The sequence below is a fragment of the Thunnus albacares genome, chromosome 1, assembly GCF_914725855.1.
Source record: "Thunnus albacares chromosome 1, fThuAlb1.1, whole genome shotgun sequence".
Taxonomy (NCBI): Eukaryota; Metazoa; Chordata; class Actinopteri; order Scombriformes; family Scombridae; genus Thunnus; species Thunnus albacares.
This window is the reverse complement of record NC_058106.1, coordinates 37,212,960-37,229,386: the sequence shown is the minus strand read 5'-3', so window position 1 is coordinate 37,229,386 and position 16,427 is coordinate 37,212,960. Positions and strand designations below refer to the sequence as shown.

Sequence of the window (16,427 nt, the reverse complement as noted above, 5' to 3'; positions counted from 1 at the left end):
TTACATAGTGCAGGTGCCTGTTGCATGTCCTGCTTTAAGGCCTGGAAGACTCCCTCAGCTTCAGTGGTCCATTGTAACTCAGCTGAGCTGTTCGTTTGTCCTGCAGCACGGACCAAGCCGCGTAGTGGGGCTGTTTTAATGGCGTGATCACAGATCCACAGCCGGCTGAAACTAGCCATCCCCAGGAATGACAACCTGTGGCCCACTGTCTGCGATTTAGGAGCTTTTGACACCGCCTCAATCTGTGAGGGGGCAATTGCTCATTTGTCAGACCACAGCTGTCTTCCTAAATATTCTACCTGTGGCTGGCAAAACTGTAATTTGTCTTTGCTTACCTTATGCCCCCCCTTTCCCAAAGCCTTCAGAATGGAGAGTGAGTCTTGTGTACATTGTTCTTTAGTGTGGCTGTATACCAACAAATCGTCTACATACTGCAGCACTGTGCTAGTCACGTCTAAGTGTTGCAAATCATCGGCTAGTATTCTGTTAAATATCGATGGGCTTTCTACATAGCCTTGTGCGAGACATGTGTAAGTGTACTGCTGTCTTTTATATGTAAAGGCAAACAGATACTGTGAGTCTGGGTGTAGTGGCACACTAAAAAATGCTGAGCATAGATCAATGACTGTGTACTAGCAGGTGTCATGAGGAATGTTAGATAATAGGGTATGTGGGTCTGGGACCACAGGTGTCCCTGCTTCCACAATGGAATTGATGGCATGCAAATCATGCACCAATCGATAGTCGTTTGAGCTCATCTTTTTGATGGGAAAAATTGGTGTATTACAGGGGCTCTTTGTTGGTTTTAGTACACCTGCTGCTACCAAGCCCTTGATGGTGGGTTCTATACCTGCTATTTGGTGAGGTTTTAGTGGGTATTGTTTCTTATATGGTAACACAATGCCCTTTTTTGTCTTAATGTGAACTGGCTGTGCTGACCTAACCAATCCTACATCTGTTTTGTGTTGTGACCATAGACCATGGGGTATCTGACGTAATAGCACACTGTGTTCTTCTAAGAGTGCTTCTTGAGAAGGGGATCTCTGACTAAGCAGTACTTGGACTCCTGTGCCTTCATCATATGTTCGCAGCGATATCTTCAGATATTGTCCATTGGTGGATGACTGTACATGGGCATTCTGAGTTGGTTTCCACGCTGCTACCTGTAGTGCTTCCTTCATCATTGGTCCTATGTCCTTTGCCTTCTGTCCCTCCGTTATCATCAATGTGACATGTGGGGCAGAGTTGGTTACCTGGAACCAGTGGCGCAGATTTGGTGGTAACATAACTGCTGCTGCTACTCCTTGAGGTCCAACATAGAGGTCTTGACACACCATTGAGAATATTTTGCCATTAATCAATTCTCTCCAGCATTCTTTATAGTCAGTATGCTGTTGAGACTCATCATACATCATGGTGCAGTGTAGAGGCAGTTGAGGTTCCAGTGAAGTGGGCAGGTCCTTCTGTACCCATGCTTTCCATGCACTCCACTGGTGTGCCAGCTCTGAGTTGGGTGGCCATTGGATCCAATATACAGCAGGTTGAACATAAGTAGCTGGTTTTTCAAAGTCTCTTAGCTCGTGGACTGCCATCATGCTTGGGACACTTCTTATAAAGTTTAATTTGAGGCCTTTGTGAGTGCAGGTGATGGTTGCTTTTAATGGACACAGGATGTCACGTCCCAATAAATTGATGGGTGTATTTTCTGAGTATAGTAGGGATGCTGTTATTGGTTTTGCTGATATTTTCATGTGCACCAGTCGTGTCAGGGGAATTATTTGGGTTGTCCCAGAGAAGCCTATGGTTTTGATGGATTGGCCTGAGAAGGGAAGTGAGGAGCCTCCGCTGCCAATACAGGAATAGGTGGCTCCTGTGCCCACCATGAAGGTGTGTTCTTGATTCTGTATTTCAACGACAACAGTTGGTTCTTCTTGTGGCTGTGTTGGTACAACTGGTGTCATGTGTGTCCCCTCTGGCTTCTCCGGGCACCCCTATTGCCAATCTCTCGCTGGTCCCACCTATGGATTGGTGGGACAATCACTGCAACAGTGGCATTTCTGGTCGCATCCCCAACACAGCATATCTTCATCTTGGTCTGTGTTCAGTTGAGTGTGGGATTGTGCTCGCCTAGGCATCTGTGGATTGAATCCTCTTCCTCTTCCCTGACAATAGTTGCCTCCCCTTTGCCTGGGTTGTCCTCTGAAGAGCGGTCCTCTGTTTGTCTGGGGCTGGTTAACATGAACATGAATAGGTGGTAGGGGAGCATGTGGCATCATAGGTGTAGTTCCTGGTGGCGCTTAGGGCTGATTTGACGATTGAGGCGCCGTTGCTGGTGGAGCTGGTGACTGCTCTGTTGTTACCTGCACTTTAGCTTTTTCCTTTTTCTGCTTGGAGTGTTCATTCAGTTGTAATTGGGTGAGCTTGCTGGCCAGGTTTTTGTTTATTTCTTCTTCTTCTTGTTTTTCCTTTCTCAATGCAGGCATCTGTTTGACATCCAATACATGTTGCCTAGCAGTTTCTCTGAATCATCTGAGCACTTCACGCTCCCTGGCATGCTTCCCTTCTTTGCTGTTGCTTGTATCTTTTGCCTAGTAGTGCTTGATGTTAGCTTCCACCTCCTTGCTGCAGGCAACATCAAAGGGCCCCTTCTCTGGCCACTGTGGGATGCCTGATGTTTGCCTGTGCCACTTATTCATGCAGTGTCTAATCTGCTTGACATGTCTGGATGCTGTCTCATCACTAACTCCACTGGCGTTAGTAGCCCCTCCTGTTGCACCATTCTGGCTCCCATCACTCCCTATTTAGCACTCTCCTCTTGTCTAGTGATTTCTGGCTGCCCTTCTTCTTTTGTTCTTATTAGTACTACTATTTTGCCTTCAGTGGTAGCTTGTTAAAGCTTTGGTATTCCCCTAGGATTGTATCTCAAGTCCTCACTCCCGTCTTTGGCCGGGGTTTTGTTGATGTACCCAAATTTACCTGTCTCCCACTCTACGTTGCTGGGAACAATCCATATCTCCAGCCATGGATATACAGCCCCTCTATTTCTTCCTGCTATAGTTAAATTTTCAGGAATTCCCAAAAAAGGACGCAAAGGGAGTATTGCTGCACTTTTAGGAGTTTGACACAGGCTCTCCAATATTACTGCTAGTGTGTGTGGTACCCACAAACTTTGTATTACTTCTTCCCAGGGTACTGTCGGGAATTCTTCTTTTGTCTGAGCCAAATTTCTAATTTTGTAATCTGACATAGCTTTTGGTTGATTTCTTGTTCGGTTTGCCAATGTTCTATGCCATCCTCATCACAATATGTCCGTTCTAGCCAAAAATGTGGTCTAATGCCTTTAGTTCCTATATCCCCCTCATTTATAAAATGACTTGGGGTTAATACCTTATCATCACTATCACTCTCCACTATCTGCCCTTCCATTCACTTCTCTCTATTTTATATGTATATATATTTATTTATTTTATATATATATATATATATATATATATATATATATATATATATATATATATATATATATATATATATCCTTATCTATGTATTATTTATGTCTTTAGTTGTCTATTTTATATATATATATACACACACACACACACACACACACACACACATATATATATATATATATAATTTATGTTTGGCCTTATTATTCTTTTATTTCTTGTTCCTACAGTTTATTTTGTTTAGCTATTAAAGTCTGCTTTCTGCAGTCTATTCTCTCCCTGCACCTGTGTGTGGGTGTGTGTGGATATGTGCATGCATGTGTCTCCTGTATTCTTCCCTATGCTACTTTGCAACCTGCCCGTTCAGACCTTTAGCTCATTATCTTATAAGCCCTGGCACTTGGCCCAGGCTCATACAGTACACAGGTTAAAGCGGTATCCACAGGTGCTTATACTACTCTGCCTACTCTCAGACAGGGCTGCCTTTTCCCTAAGGCAGAGTGCGCTTTGTCAGGTCGTTTTACCTGTGCAGACCTCCTATCTTAGGAGTGGTATCCATAAAACATTGACATCCAGTCTACCAGATTCAACTTAATGAATGGTTCAGGATGGAGATAGCGTGTGATTCTGATTCAACTGTCTTTCTTATTACCAGGAATTTATTGCTCTGTTCTTCTTAGCTATCCCTGGCTTACTGCCAACCTAATCAACCTTCCCGCAAACACCAGTGCTGCTAGTATCCAACATAACAACACAACAGCTATACATAAATTAAATATGATTTCATCACATTCATTTCTTTCCGCACCATGGTTTTGCTGAGGTGTGAAAACAGATACAAACAGTGAAGACAGACAAACATTTAACACAGATTACACCCTGCTGCTCAGGCTCCCGTGATTTATTTAAAAAGGGTTAGGTTCAGAGGAATAGATAATTTTACCTGGGCAGACCACATCTCCCACGCAGACACCACTATTTGAATTGGCAGATATTCAAAGGCTCTGCTTTTGCTTCTGCTCTTAAATTTAGGCCCATGGTTCTGATGGAAGATGTGGGTGCCTCCCGGTGTCAGATCTGGTTTCCTCCTGGCTGGCTCACTATTATATCGTGTCAAATCTTTGGATCTCAGTTGAGAAAAGTTTCAGATCAGCTCAAGAAAAAACTTCTCTTTGGTGTCCAAAAAAGAATAATCAGGATTCAGAGTTCTGAGCAGCAGTACTTTAATGCCGGCAAAAAAGGAGAGCAGTTACAGTGTACACAACTCACAACCACAACTACAACCACCCAACTCACTCTGAGGTGCGGGGATCAGGACCTCTTCTTTTACTTACTTACCATACTTGACCAATTACACCATTATAATCTCTCTACATCACCTGTTGCAGACCCAAAGTCCTAAAAATAGGTTTTGGGCAGAACTGGACATGCCTGGGCATGTCCTGTTTTTGCCCAGTCATGTCCTTCTTTTTTTTTAAATAATTGTTCAGGTTTATTTTACATCATTATTTCCAATTCTACTTCTGGCTTTATTTTTTATTATTATTAGTTTATTATTAGTTATTCTTGCCATTTTACACCCTTATTTCTCGATCCTTTCTTGAGGTTATTTTTACAAAATAGTAAAGTTTAATACAAACACACTTGCAATTTCATCCAGTGCTCTGAGTGTGACTATCTTTAACATACTTTGTGCCCATATATCAATCATAAGTTTCTGTGAGGTATACATTCAATATAATGATAATTCAGCACACTTCTACTTAATGCTTATCACTTTAACAATAATCATTTGCATTGCATTTTGTTTTTCTTTCAGCACATCATAAGTCTTATAAAATTATACCACAATTCCTCACATTTGGGGGAAGAGGCTTGGATTAGAAGGTCAGAAGCAGGGGTAGGGTTTAACAATCTGTTAATGGTAGAGAACAGTATTCTGGGATTGGGATTTTGGAAAAATAGGATCTTCTCGTAGTGTGCACAGTGTTATTATAGGTAGCCAAGTTTTCTTTGTAGATACTACAGCGGACCTCCAGTTGAGTTTTTCTCCATCTCCTTTCTGTTGCTCTACAAGACCTCTTCAGCTCGTGGATAGTTCTGTCTATCCATGGTGATGTCTTTACACAAGGCTTCCTTTTGACCTTGAGTGGTGCCACCTTATTTAGGGCATTTCCCATTTTTTGGTTTAGGGCAGAGATAATTTTTTGTCAGGCAAGCAGTTCACACTATGTGTATCAAACGTACTTATGAGCTCGGACAAGACACTCTTAAAAACACACACAGTAGTTATCAGAGACAGGGATATGAGACACCGAGACATCATCAGTGGCTAACCCTTTTGATACTACCAGATCAAGTATATTGCCCTGCTAATGAGTGGGTTCAGTTATATGTTGAGTACGTTCTAAGCTTTCAAGTAGATTTAAATATTCCATAGCCTTGGTGTCAGCAGTTTTATTAATGTGAATGTTGAAATCTCCATTCAAAATTATTCTAGTCGACTATTCTAGTCATATTTGGTGATAATAAGAGCAGTCAGCTTGGAGAATTCTGGGAGAAATAGTGCTGTGTGCCTCGAAGGCCTGTATATTGTAATAATGAGTACAGCTGGTTTAGTTTTAATCACAAAGGCCAGATATTCAAAGGATTAGAATTTACCCAGGTCAATCTTTGTACAGCTGAACTTTTTTGAGTAGATAGTGGCAATTCCACCCCCTCTTTTTTCCTGTCTCGCTGACTGATAAAAGCTGTAATCAGGCGGACATGTCTCAATAAGTATTGCAGTGTTGCTCATATCCAGCCAGGTTTCAGTTAGATGTATAAGATCAAGCTTATAATTAATTATGAGATCATAAATTAAAAATGATTTGTTTGCTAGAGATCTAACATTGAACAGAGCTAGGTTTATAGTACTTGCTGGGTCCAAATCAGATGGCGGCTGACAGGGAAGTGATATCAAGTTCGAATGAGTTGCAGTACAAAATGGGAGCACCATGTCTAGTCTTTTGCTGGTCACAACAGGAATGGGGAGGGTTACAGACACTGAGATGGAAGGAGAGGGAGACCCACTATATGAGACAAAAACTGGATTTGATGTCGGTGCATTGCGTATGGATGCCAGGGGAGGACAGTAGGGGGTGCTAGAGCAGGAAACAGTGGCCTGTGACACCAGAGGGGTGTTCCATCAAGCTGGCTAACTGGATAGCTTGTCTTATTTTGATAAGCCTCGCTAATTTAAGGGAGAGTTCCATTCCATCACTGTATGACTATACTATATGAGTCCCAGTTCAGTAACCATGGTAACCATAGTAACTTAGCCAGCAGAACTAGCCTGCTCTATGGCAGGCTAATGGTCAAGCTTAACAAACAATGTCCAACAGACGGAAACAGACTCTCAAAAAATGGTTCCATCGAGTGTCTTTTCGCACTCGCATCACTTGTTTGCGTTCAGTAAACATAAAATAGAAGAACTGTGAGGGACTTTTACAAAAATATAATCCCCATTATATTCACTCCTGTGTTGGACTGGACCCTTTTATTTAAAAGCTTAGCATTTATAATTTTTAGCATTTATAAAGTTGTTTATTTATTCATTTACTCATTTTGTTCAAGATGTAAAGACAAAAAGAAAAATGAATAAAGTCCAAACTATGACCTTCTGCTGTGTTTAAATGTATACAGTGGTAACTGCTTATAGTGATCACAGTTACAGTGATCGGCTATTTAGACTGACGAATCATTCATATTCAAAATTTATGCTGTTTAAATAAGTCGCCTATTGAAATCAAGCAGTTCGCCTACAGTGTTCATTTTGGGTCTCTTCATACATGACAACATGTGGAAAAGCATTTTAAACCACGTAAATCTATTTTTGTACTTTACTCCCATGCTGCTGCGTGCACACTGAAATCATGACAGAGGCAGAAAGTCGTTTTCTCTCAAGGACAAACGTAGTCTCCCCAAAACTTATGACAATAAAGGACGAGAAGAAATTTAAGTAAATTTCACCGCTTCAAAAATGTGCACCCTGCGTTTGAAACAGCTGTACTGTATGTTGAAACAGTCATTAAAATTCCGTAACTTTATATTCATGTCGGCTAATAAATATATAAATGTCAATTAGATGGTATTCTGCATAAAGAAAAAGTAAAAAATCATAATAATCATCTGCTTATAGTGATATTTGACTTGGACACACATGATCATTATAAGTGGCTTCCAATGTACTTATATCCTTCTCCAGTTTCCAGTTAATTTTTAACTTTCAGTTATGCTTGTAAATGGATCCTGTGAAAGAGAAAATGTGTCAAAGAGTATGATGATGTTGGAAAGTTCTCTTAAATTGCCTACATCATAATATTATATATACATACATATATACATCTGATATTATCTAGCTTAGTGATAATATAACCACGGTCACTGATCTGAATGTTCATGTATTAATAAAGATAAAACCATGAACAGCAACAAGCACTGCTCTTCACTTTCCCCACACAGACTTATCAAGCCAAATGCAGGGATTGAACCGTCAACCTTCTAGTAATAAGTCTGCTCCTGTAACCTTTAGGCATTCACTGCCCACCTACAGGTATATATCTGTCATCAATTTTGTGCCAAGTCATCTCCTTCACCTTGTTAATTGTAGCAGTTTTGCCCTTTTTGGTGAAAACTCCTTTATATTCTTCATCTAGTTTCATTAGTAGGTTTGTTCTGCTGCGGAGAACACCACCCTAGTTTTCTCTTCTTTTTGCGACATAGTATCGTCTCTTTGACAATCAACTGTTCTGGGCTGCTTATGTACTCCGTGCACGTGCACACTGCACACTTATTCCAGTCTGGCTAGAATTAGCGTTGACTAGATGCATTAGTGGAACGGCTTGAGCCTCAAGTGAAAGTTGACGTTAATTCTAGCCAGGCTTTTTCAAGTAAGCGCAACTTTCTTAAGCTGCATTGATGGAACACCCCTCAGAGAGGAAGTATTGTTTTGTATTGTATTTTTTGATCCCACATGGACTATCACTCGCCTAATTGAGGATGGGTGCAGTAGAGTGCAGTAGACCTGGTAGCTTATCCAGGATGACCGGGACCGTGGCTCCAGGAAGGCAATGTGTGGTTGAGTTAAAGAAACAGATGTTCCTGGTTATGGAGTCCCCGATTATCAGCGTAGTTGGGCGGAAGAGAGGGCCAGCTGATGCTGAATGTGGCATCAATCTTGGGGCTTGATGGAGGGGGGGTGGACTGTAGAGGAGACTTCACCCTTGGCGATGGAGTGGATGGAAACGGGCAGACAGACAAGAGTGCAGGAACCCACCACGGGACTGGGGTAAAGTGCGGTACAGCCTTGGTGTGAGTGGAGAGCTCATGTATGGCTGAATGAGGGATCGGAGGTGACAAGCTGTGGGATCCACGGAGCGGCAGAGGAGATGGGGAAGAAGACTCTGCAGGCAGAGGAGGAAAGTCATTCTAGTCAAGGAGGCCGTATTTGTTCTCCATCTGGATGTTAAAGTTAGGGAGTGCATGGGAGGAGCACCTCCCTCTCCTGCTGTGCACACCGACCAAGGGCCAGGGCTCGTGATGTGATGGAGTGGAGCTCATCAGGGTTTTGGGCTTAGCCCCGAGCCGCATCCAGGAATCTCCGGGGGCAGTTACTGGAGGAAGGACGTGAGCAGCAGGACAGTGGACAGTAACAACAGAGTCTGGGAGAGAGGTAGCCTCAGCAGCAGGACAGGTAGCTGTGGGATCAGGCACTCGGGCACATGCCATGTCGTTCTGTGCTAGACTGAAGGTGATGGTGTCCATTAGCATCTCGGCTTCGTGGATCTGGTTGAGCATGGATGGAGCCTTCCAGCTCCGCGATCTTTAAGGCCAGGTGGGCACAGCTGACACAGCCTGAGATGAGTGGAGCCATGAACTGTAGATGTGGTGACTGAGAACATAAATAAAAGGAAGGCCAGTACAGGGCTAAAAGTACAAAAGGGTTTAAAAGTTTAGAAGTTTAGTTTGGGGCCCAGCACTGGATGATAGCAGCAGGTGACAGGGACTTACACGCAGGGGCTCCAACCCGGAGCCCACATATGGTTATAGCAGAGGTGCCAGAGTTGATCAACAGCAATGACATTAAGCAGCAAACAGCAAGACTTACCGACACGGCTCTATGCGTATTCTGAAAACTCCACTTGTTTTGTACCCTAAAGTTGTTCTCCTCAGCAAACTATCTTTCTGGTCTGCAAAGATTTGTTTCCATTATTTGCTGATGATACAAATCTTTAACTTAAAATTAAAAATTCAATTCACTAATATGTAAATACAGAATTGGTTCCTATGAGCATGATTTTGTGATATTGCAACCAGTTTGTAGCTAACGATGGTCCAGTATGCAATTTACACAGGTGAGTTGTGGAAACTTGAAGCCTCCAGGGCACAAACACTGAGAATGGACTTTACAGTGAAGTAGGACACATCTTGTGCCCAGCAGTTAAACATTCAAAATGAAAAATATTTCCATACTCATAGATCATGGACTTTTCAATGACAGAGAAGGAAGAGATGTAATTTTTGAGTTTTTAACAAGGTAATTAAACTTTTTGTGGAAGAACCTAATCTGACAAATTATTAGTAAAATTAGTGTCCACATTTCTCAATTTCTCAACTCAATTTTCCAGAATACAAATAAAACTTACTAAACTAAACTAAACAAGACTAAGAGAGGAAAGAAAGTCAATCTGTCTTACATTTACATGAATTTATTGAATACAGACCTTTTCTCAAATCAGAATAATAAGATGGCAAAGATAGTGAAAACGGTGATATAGTTTCATTATTAAATCAAGCATTACAAAAATAAGACATTACAAAGACAGGTAAAGCAGGTACCTCCGTGGACACACATCTTTTGAAAACTGCTTCCACTTTATGAAACATTATCCCACATTGTATGAAGAAAAACAACAAACATCAAAACACATTTATATGGCTACTTGGTGTCTAACAAATGAAGCAAAAAAGGCATGTAGCATCATTCTAATACAATGTAATGTAAGTATTGTGCTCTGTTTGTGTGGTAGAACATACAATAGAGCATTGGACATGTTGGCAAATGGCAACTCTTCTGTTTAAAGTAGTATTCTCATTCTTCACATACTATTATTCTTAATCAAATCAGTGAAATGCAGATGTTATGTATTTAAACAAGCTTCAAAGTTGGCAAAAGGTATAAAAATCCAGTCAAGTAAGAAAAACATACAGACTCAATACATCATTTTATGTCATTAGAAATGCAACTAATTAAGAATTCCTCCAAGACGGACTTAAATGATTTTCAGTAGTGATCAATGATTTACAGCTATTAGCAAGATTGAATTTTTATACATGGTTCATTCACATTAATCAAAGTTGGCAAAAAGGCACATTGTGAGACTACTTTTGGTTCAACCATATTACACAAAACAGTGTTTCTTTCACTTTTTCATCCACTCTGTCGTATGGAAATTCCATTTCTGTTTCTTTATCTTTCTTTACATATTTTTGGGGCATTTCATGCCTTTATTGGACAAAGACAGTTGAAATATGACAGGAAACAAAGGGAGAGCGAGAGACAGGGAATGACATGCAACAAAGGCCCGCTGCCGGAATCAAAATCACGTATGTTGCAATTATGTGGCATGCATCTTAACCAGTACGTGACTAAGGTGTGTGTACTTTATTTATCTTGATCTCCATCTCTGGCTCAAATGGTGTCTCCAGGACAGCTTGTTTTTTCTGTGATGTCAGCCGACCCTGACACAGTGAACTGCGAATCTTCTGCCACGAGTGCATCTCTGAGTGCCAAAGTGCAGCTCTGGCTCTGATGAACTGTGAGACTTCAGTCTTGCTGCCTTTGGCCAGACTGATGCTATCTTTACACACAAAGAAGATGTCCATGCCAAGGAAAAGAGCATTGAGCGCAATGAAACCAGCCCTGGCTGAATTGGTCAAAGCAAGGGGCCCTTTGAGTGCTGCCTGACCAATATCTGGGATATCAGATGCCACCCTGGGTACGTTACGTAATGCTTTACCCTCCTGGGCCACCACCTTGCCAGCACTTGCAATCAGCTCTTCATTTTTCAACAACTTAAAAGCAGAGGCAGCATCAACAAGTGAGTCTATGCTTTTTCCAACACCACCAACACTAGTAGCAACCTTTCTCACTCCCACAAACACATCTATCTTACTTGCTTCTTTTATGGATTCTGTTTGACTGGACACCCTCTCCAGACAATTCTGGAGATGTTGCACATCCTCCATGAAACACTGGAAGGCTTCATTGGCTTTCCTCTGATGTTTCCTGTTGACTCCAATCTCTGTGACTGTGGTGACAGCGCTGTTAACTCCGCTGGTAATTCCAAGCCCCACCCCAGCCATTGTCAGAGCTAGAGACACTCCAGCTGTTACTGGAATTAATGCCAAACCAACGATGGAAAGAATACCTCCAATTGCCCCCACTGAGCTTCCTGCCACACTGGAGGCCTTTGCCCCTGTATTCATCCTGTCTAGCTGAACAGCACTGTCCTCCAGGTCGCTTAGAAACTTCAGCATCCTGGGCTGTCGTTCGCTGAACTCACTGATGAAGTCACAACACGATTTCTCCTTGAACAAGAACACCATCCGGAAGTGCTGGTCCATCCTGATGAAGACAAAAGAAAAAATTAAGAAATAAATAAAATGACACATCTCAAAAGTCAGCATGTTACTTCAAACGCCAGTAAGACATTTTTGGAACACACAGGAGAATAAAAGAAGCAATAAAAGTAACTTTTAAAGGACGAGTTTACACTTTTTCAAGTCTGTCTTAAAACATCAGTGAGATGCCCAAATGAACATTGAAATAGTTTTTTCTTGCCATAATCATTCCTCCTGTTCATATTGGCCATTAGAAGATCCCTTCATAATGCACTTAAAATGTAAGCCTCAGACTGCTGAAGCCTCATATAAGCTTCAGATCAACTTTCAAATGCATTTGGCATAATGACTGTGTGGACATACTGTGGATTTTGTCCCCCATCACTTTCACTGAAAGTGCATTTGAAGGGGATCTTTTGATAGACAGTATGAACAAGAGGAATGATTACAGCGAAAAAAACCTCTGAACCCATCCTTTAAAACAGAGGTGAGCAGAAATGGCTACAATATGTCACAAAATAAACTACAAATTATATTGAAATCTCAACTCCTGCTGGACAAGATCCCCTCTAATTTCCTAACATGCTCACAGTGGGTGAAGGGAATGTCATTAGTTTTGCAGGTATCTGGTCATAAACCAAACAGAAATTTTGACCTGATGATGGTGCTGCTGTAGATGCAAAGGTAAGGGTTATTATGATTGATCCCAAGGGCAACATGAATGTCTGTACCAAATTTCATGACAGTCCATTCATTAGTTGTCTAGACACTTCAAAATCACACATGTCAAACTCATGGTGGCACTAAAGGAAAGGTCAGTGGGTCACTCAGTATAATATGTCTGGGACCCATGAATGTCTGTACCAAATTTTGTGCAAATTTATTCAGTAGACATATATTTTACTGGATAAGTGAAAATGTTGACCTGCTGTTGGTGCTTGACAAAAAGTCAGAATCACTGAAGTCAATAAGAGTCATCTTCTGGGACTTTTAATTGATGATTGAATTTCTTCTTTCTGTACATGCTTCAAGTTTACTATCTGACATCTATAGTTTTTTGTTTTTTTGTTTTTTTACAGTGCTTTCAGATTTAATTCACATGATTTTAACATGACTGATTCAAACTAGTTTGTGATCTGTTATTGGTGCTAGATGAAAAGGCTGAGAATCACCAAAGTCAGCAGGATCCATCCTCTAGGAACCATGAATATCTGTACCAAATTTCATGGCAACCAATTGAATAGCTGTCAAGGTATTTTACTAAAAATAAAAACGTCAACCTGCTAGTGGCGCTAGTGGAAAGTCTGGGGAACACCAAAGTCATTACATTATCTGAGGACTAGGGGTGGGCCCGAATCCAAATACATTTAGCACAAATAGTGGGTTTTTTATGAACATTTATTTCATACAAATATTTTAAAAATTATTTGTTTTCAGGAAAAAAAAACATGTTAAATACCAGTGTGTAGGTCAGTTATATCGCTATCTCAGTCTCTCTCCTCTGCGCCGCTGTTATGTCTATCAGCAGGTCTCAACAAGGGGAATCATATCCACCTGCTACATGATGCACATTTCTTATTTGGACATCAAGCCTGGAGTTGGGGGTGTTAGCCAGAGCTAAAGCTGAGCTACTGACACACGCAAAGTGCTCTCAAGGGACTCTCCATAACCTGTTGTTCCCTTTCTCCTTTCCACAAAGTTAGGTGGTGAAAAGGCAATAGGCAATAAATGAAGAGTGCAAAGCAAGAATAACCTTTGACATTCTTCTCTACACATTACATGCTGTGCTATCTCTGTGTTACGGGTGTATAAACAAGTAGAAGTCTGTCTGCATATTTGCAATGCACATGGTTTTAGCTCAGTGGTCAGCGCAGTCGTCTATGATCTGGGAGACTCGAGTTTGAGACCCTGTGTGGGGACCTCCTTTGCAAGATATTTTATTTATAAATACTTATTTTAACACTTTAATATCCTAAAATTAAAAGCATCATAAAAACAAATATTTCAGGTTACAGAGGTAACCCTGGTTCTCTGATAACATGAGTGAGGTATCTCACCAGACCACCCTCCTTCCGTGAACCTAACCTAAAGTTCTCTATCAAACATTCACTCAGTATCTCACACATACACTGACTCCTGTATTGCCAGACAAGCTCATCTTGAAGACCGACTGCCAATCATTGGGCTAACAAATCATGACCCACAGAGGAGCCCACACACAGCACAGTGATATTCAGTGCACAGAACCTAGCAAAAGTATGAGGTGAAACCCAACTGGCTGCCAAGCATATGTCTTGGATGGACATGCCTCTAAATAGGGCCCAGGATGTCCCCTAGTAGAGTGAGTGCATAGACCAGCTGGGGCCTGAAGCCCCTTGCTGCTGTAGGCCAAAGAAATGGCCCCAACTATCCAATGAGAAAGCCAATGTTTTGTGATAGGCTTGCCCATATGAGACTTTTCCCAGGACATAAACAGCTGATCAAATTTCTTAAACCCCCATGTCCTGTCCACATAGGAGTGTAATGCATGCACTGGGCATGCACACCTCTTTTGCATGGTTGCAATGGCAGTGCCAAACAGCCCGTTTGGGTCCATGCTCTCATCTAAGATGTCACGCTTCTGCTTGTCAGACAGATCTGAGAAGTTGAGCCATCGAGCCTGCTCCAGGATGTTCATGGTAGCCATGATCCTCCCCGCTGACTGGACAGTGCACTTGATGAGGTGGAGGCAGTGGTCAGTGATGACACAGATTTCTTCCCACAACTCAGTCGAGGGTAGAGCAGACATCTGGTCCTGTAGTTCAGCCTGATATGCCAGGAGTAGAGAGGGGGTGGTCAGAGCCCTCACCGATGTGGCAACCGACTTATAGTAGTCAAACTCTGAGTGGGGTGAAGGTGGAAGGTCCCCAGGGGTTCATCCAGGGGTATGTGGTAAATGCCCTTCTCCTTCATGTCCACACAGACAAAGGCTGACCCCCCCGGACAGGGTTGGGGAGAGAAAAGGGTTCTTCCAGCAGCACATTGCCTCCTCCAAACACTCTGGGAAAATGTGGAGGAGCTGCCTTGCTGCCTTTTTAGCTTTTGGCAGCCTCTTCCCTTCATAGCGGGATGCTGAAGCCTCAGCGTGCACCTGAGTATGTTGAAATGAGCAGCTGGAGGGCCACCATCAAATTACTCACACACAGGAGTTTTGCCCCAACTTGTCCCTGGTGTGACCAAGTCATCATACTCAGTCGGGGCTGCTGCTGATGGTAGCAGTGGGTCCTGGATGCTGAGGCTTGCCTGGCGTGACAGTGGTGGAGGCTCTTAAGCATGAAGCGGCTACAGTACTCACACAAGCCGGGTGAATCCAGCACAGCCTGGACGTGCTGTACACCAAGACAGGCTACGCATACTGGGTGAGTTTCCATAGCCAATATCTTAGCCTCACACATGCAGTCCCATGGTGGGGGTTTTACTGCTGACGTGGGTATGAGTGATGGCGTAATAGTAGCTGGTGTGCTATCAGCTGATGTATTTTTTGCCGAAGCAGGAGTTAGCAAGTGAGCTGCTAGTGTGGAAGCTAGCTAGATGCTATAGCTAATATGAGAGCAGGTTTAACTAATACTAGTGAGATGGCTAGCTGGCTAAGGTGGCATGTGTTACTGTTTGGCAACAGGCTGACAGGGAAGCTACAGTGAGCTGTATGGTAGCAGTGACTGTAGTTGAATTTATTCCTCTTTGAAACCCTTGATTTCTTATGACTGAGACATCGGGAGTCCGTGCACGACTCGGAAAAAATTAGCGCTCAGCAATTGAGTGGTTAGCTCAATTTGTGGACAGTTAATATTCCCGTTAATAGTCATGTCGAGAGTTTGCTTTCTGAGTGAAAGGCAAGAAGAGGTTTTTTAATAAGTAGATGACGCTGCACCCTCCCTTTTGTAGGGTAAGGATGTTCCTCCTTTTGTCACGACTGCCAGCCTATGGGGCTGGTGTAATGGTATTTGGCTTCTGAGGACTACACAAAGGGACCTACCCCATAGTGAGATACCGAGCAAATGTTTGATAGAGAACTGTATTTTTACACCTATTTCCACTTTTATTCAAATACAAATAAAAATATAAATAATTTTTTGCTGCCTCAACAAATATAGATACAAATACAAATGCAGGACTCTCTGCTCATCTCTACTGGGGACCATGAATGTTTCACTTAAGACATATTTCCGTCTAAACCAAAGTGGTGTAACTATCTCAGCTGTGATTGACAGGTGGCTCACCTGCTGATCTCCCTGTCAGACTGTTGCCTCAGTATTTCGGTACGTTTAATGTTAC

The 16,427-nt window shown here is 42.2% G+C and overlaps 1 protein-coding gene and 1 long non-coding RNA gene across 4 annotated transcripts in view; one reads left to right on the top strand and one right to left on the bottom strand.

Moving 5' to 3' along the window:
• The window catches only part of LOC122987791, a 61,815-nt gene that overhangs the window by 15,499 nt on the left and 29,889 nt on the right, over nucleotides 1-16,427 (top strand). The window contains exon 2 of the long non-coding RNA XR_006404608.1: nucleotides 11,199-11,206. This is a non-coding gene — a long non-coding RNA (uncharacterized LOC122987791). The remainder of the gene's footprint in view (nucleotides 1-11,198; nucleotides 11,207-16,427) is intronic.
• LOC122986704 (up-regulator of cell proliferation-like) overlaps nucleotides 1-16,427 on the bottom strand; it is a 60,387-nt gene that overhangs the window by 26,354 nt on the left and 17,606 nt on the right. The window contains exons 5-6 of one of the 3 annotated variants that reach the window (XM_044358040.1): nucleotides 11,608-12,117; nucleotides 10,192-11,550 (exon numbers count right to left, since the gene is read on the bottom strand). The exons of 1 other annotated variant lie outside the window; for it this stretch is intronic. In XM_044358040.1, the coding sequence (XP_044213975.1) occupies nucleotides 11,139-11,550; nucleotides 11,608-12,117 (922 nt within the window). In that variant the 3' untranslated portion in view covers nucleotides 10,192-11,138. Of the gene's footprint in view, nucleotides 1-10,191; nucleotides 12,118-16,427 lie in introns of those variants that run through there. One more of the 3 variants, XM_044358032.1, reaches the window with a different exon arrangement.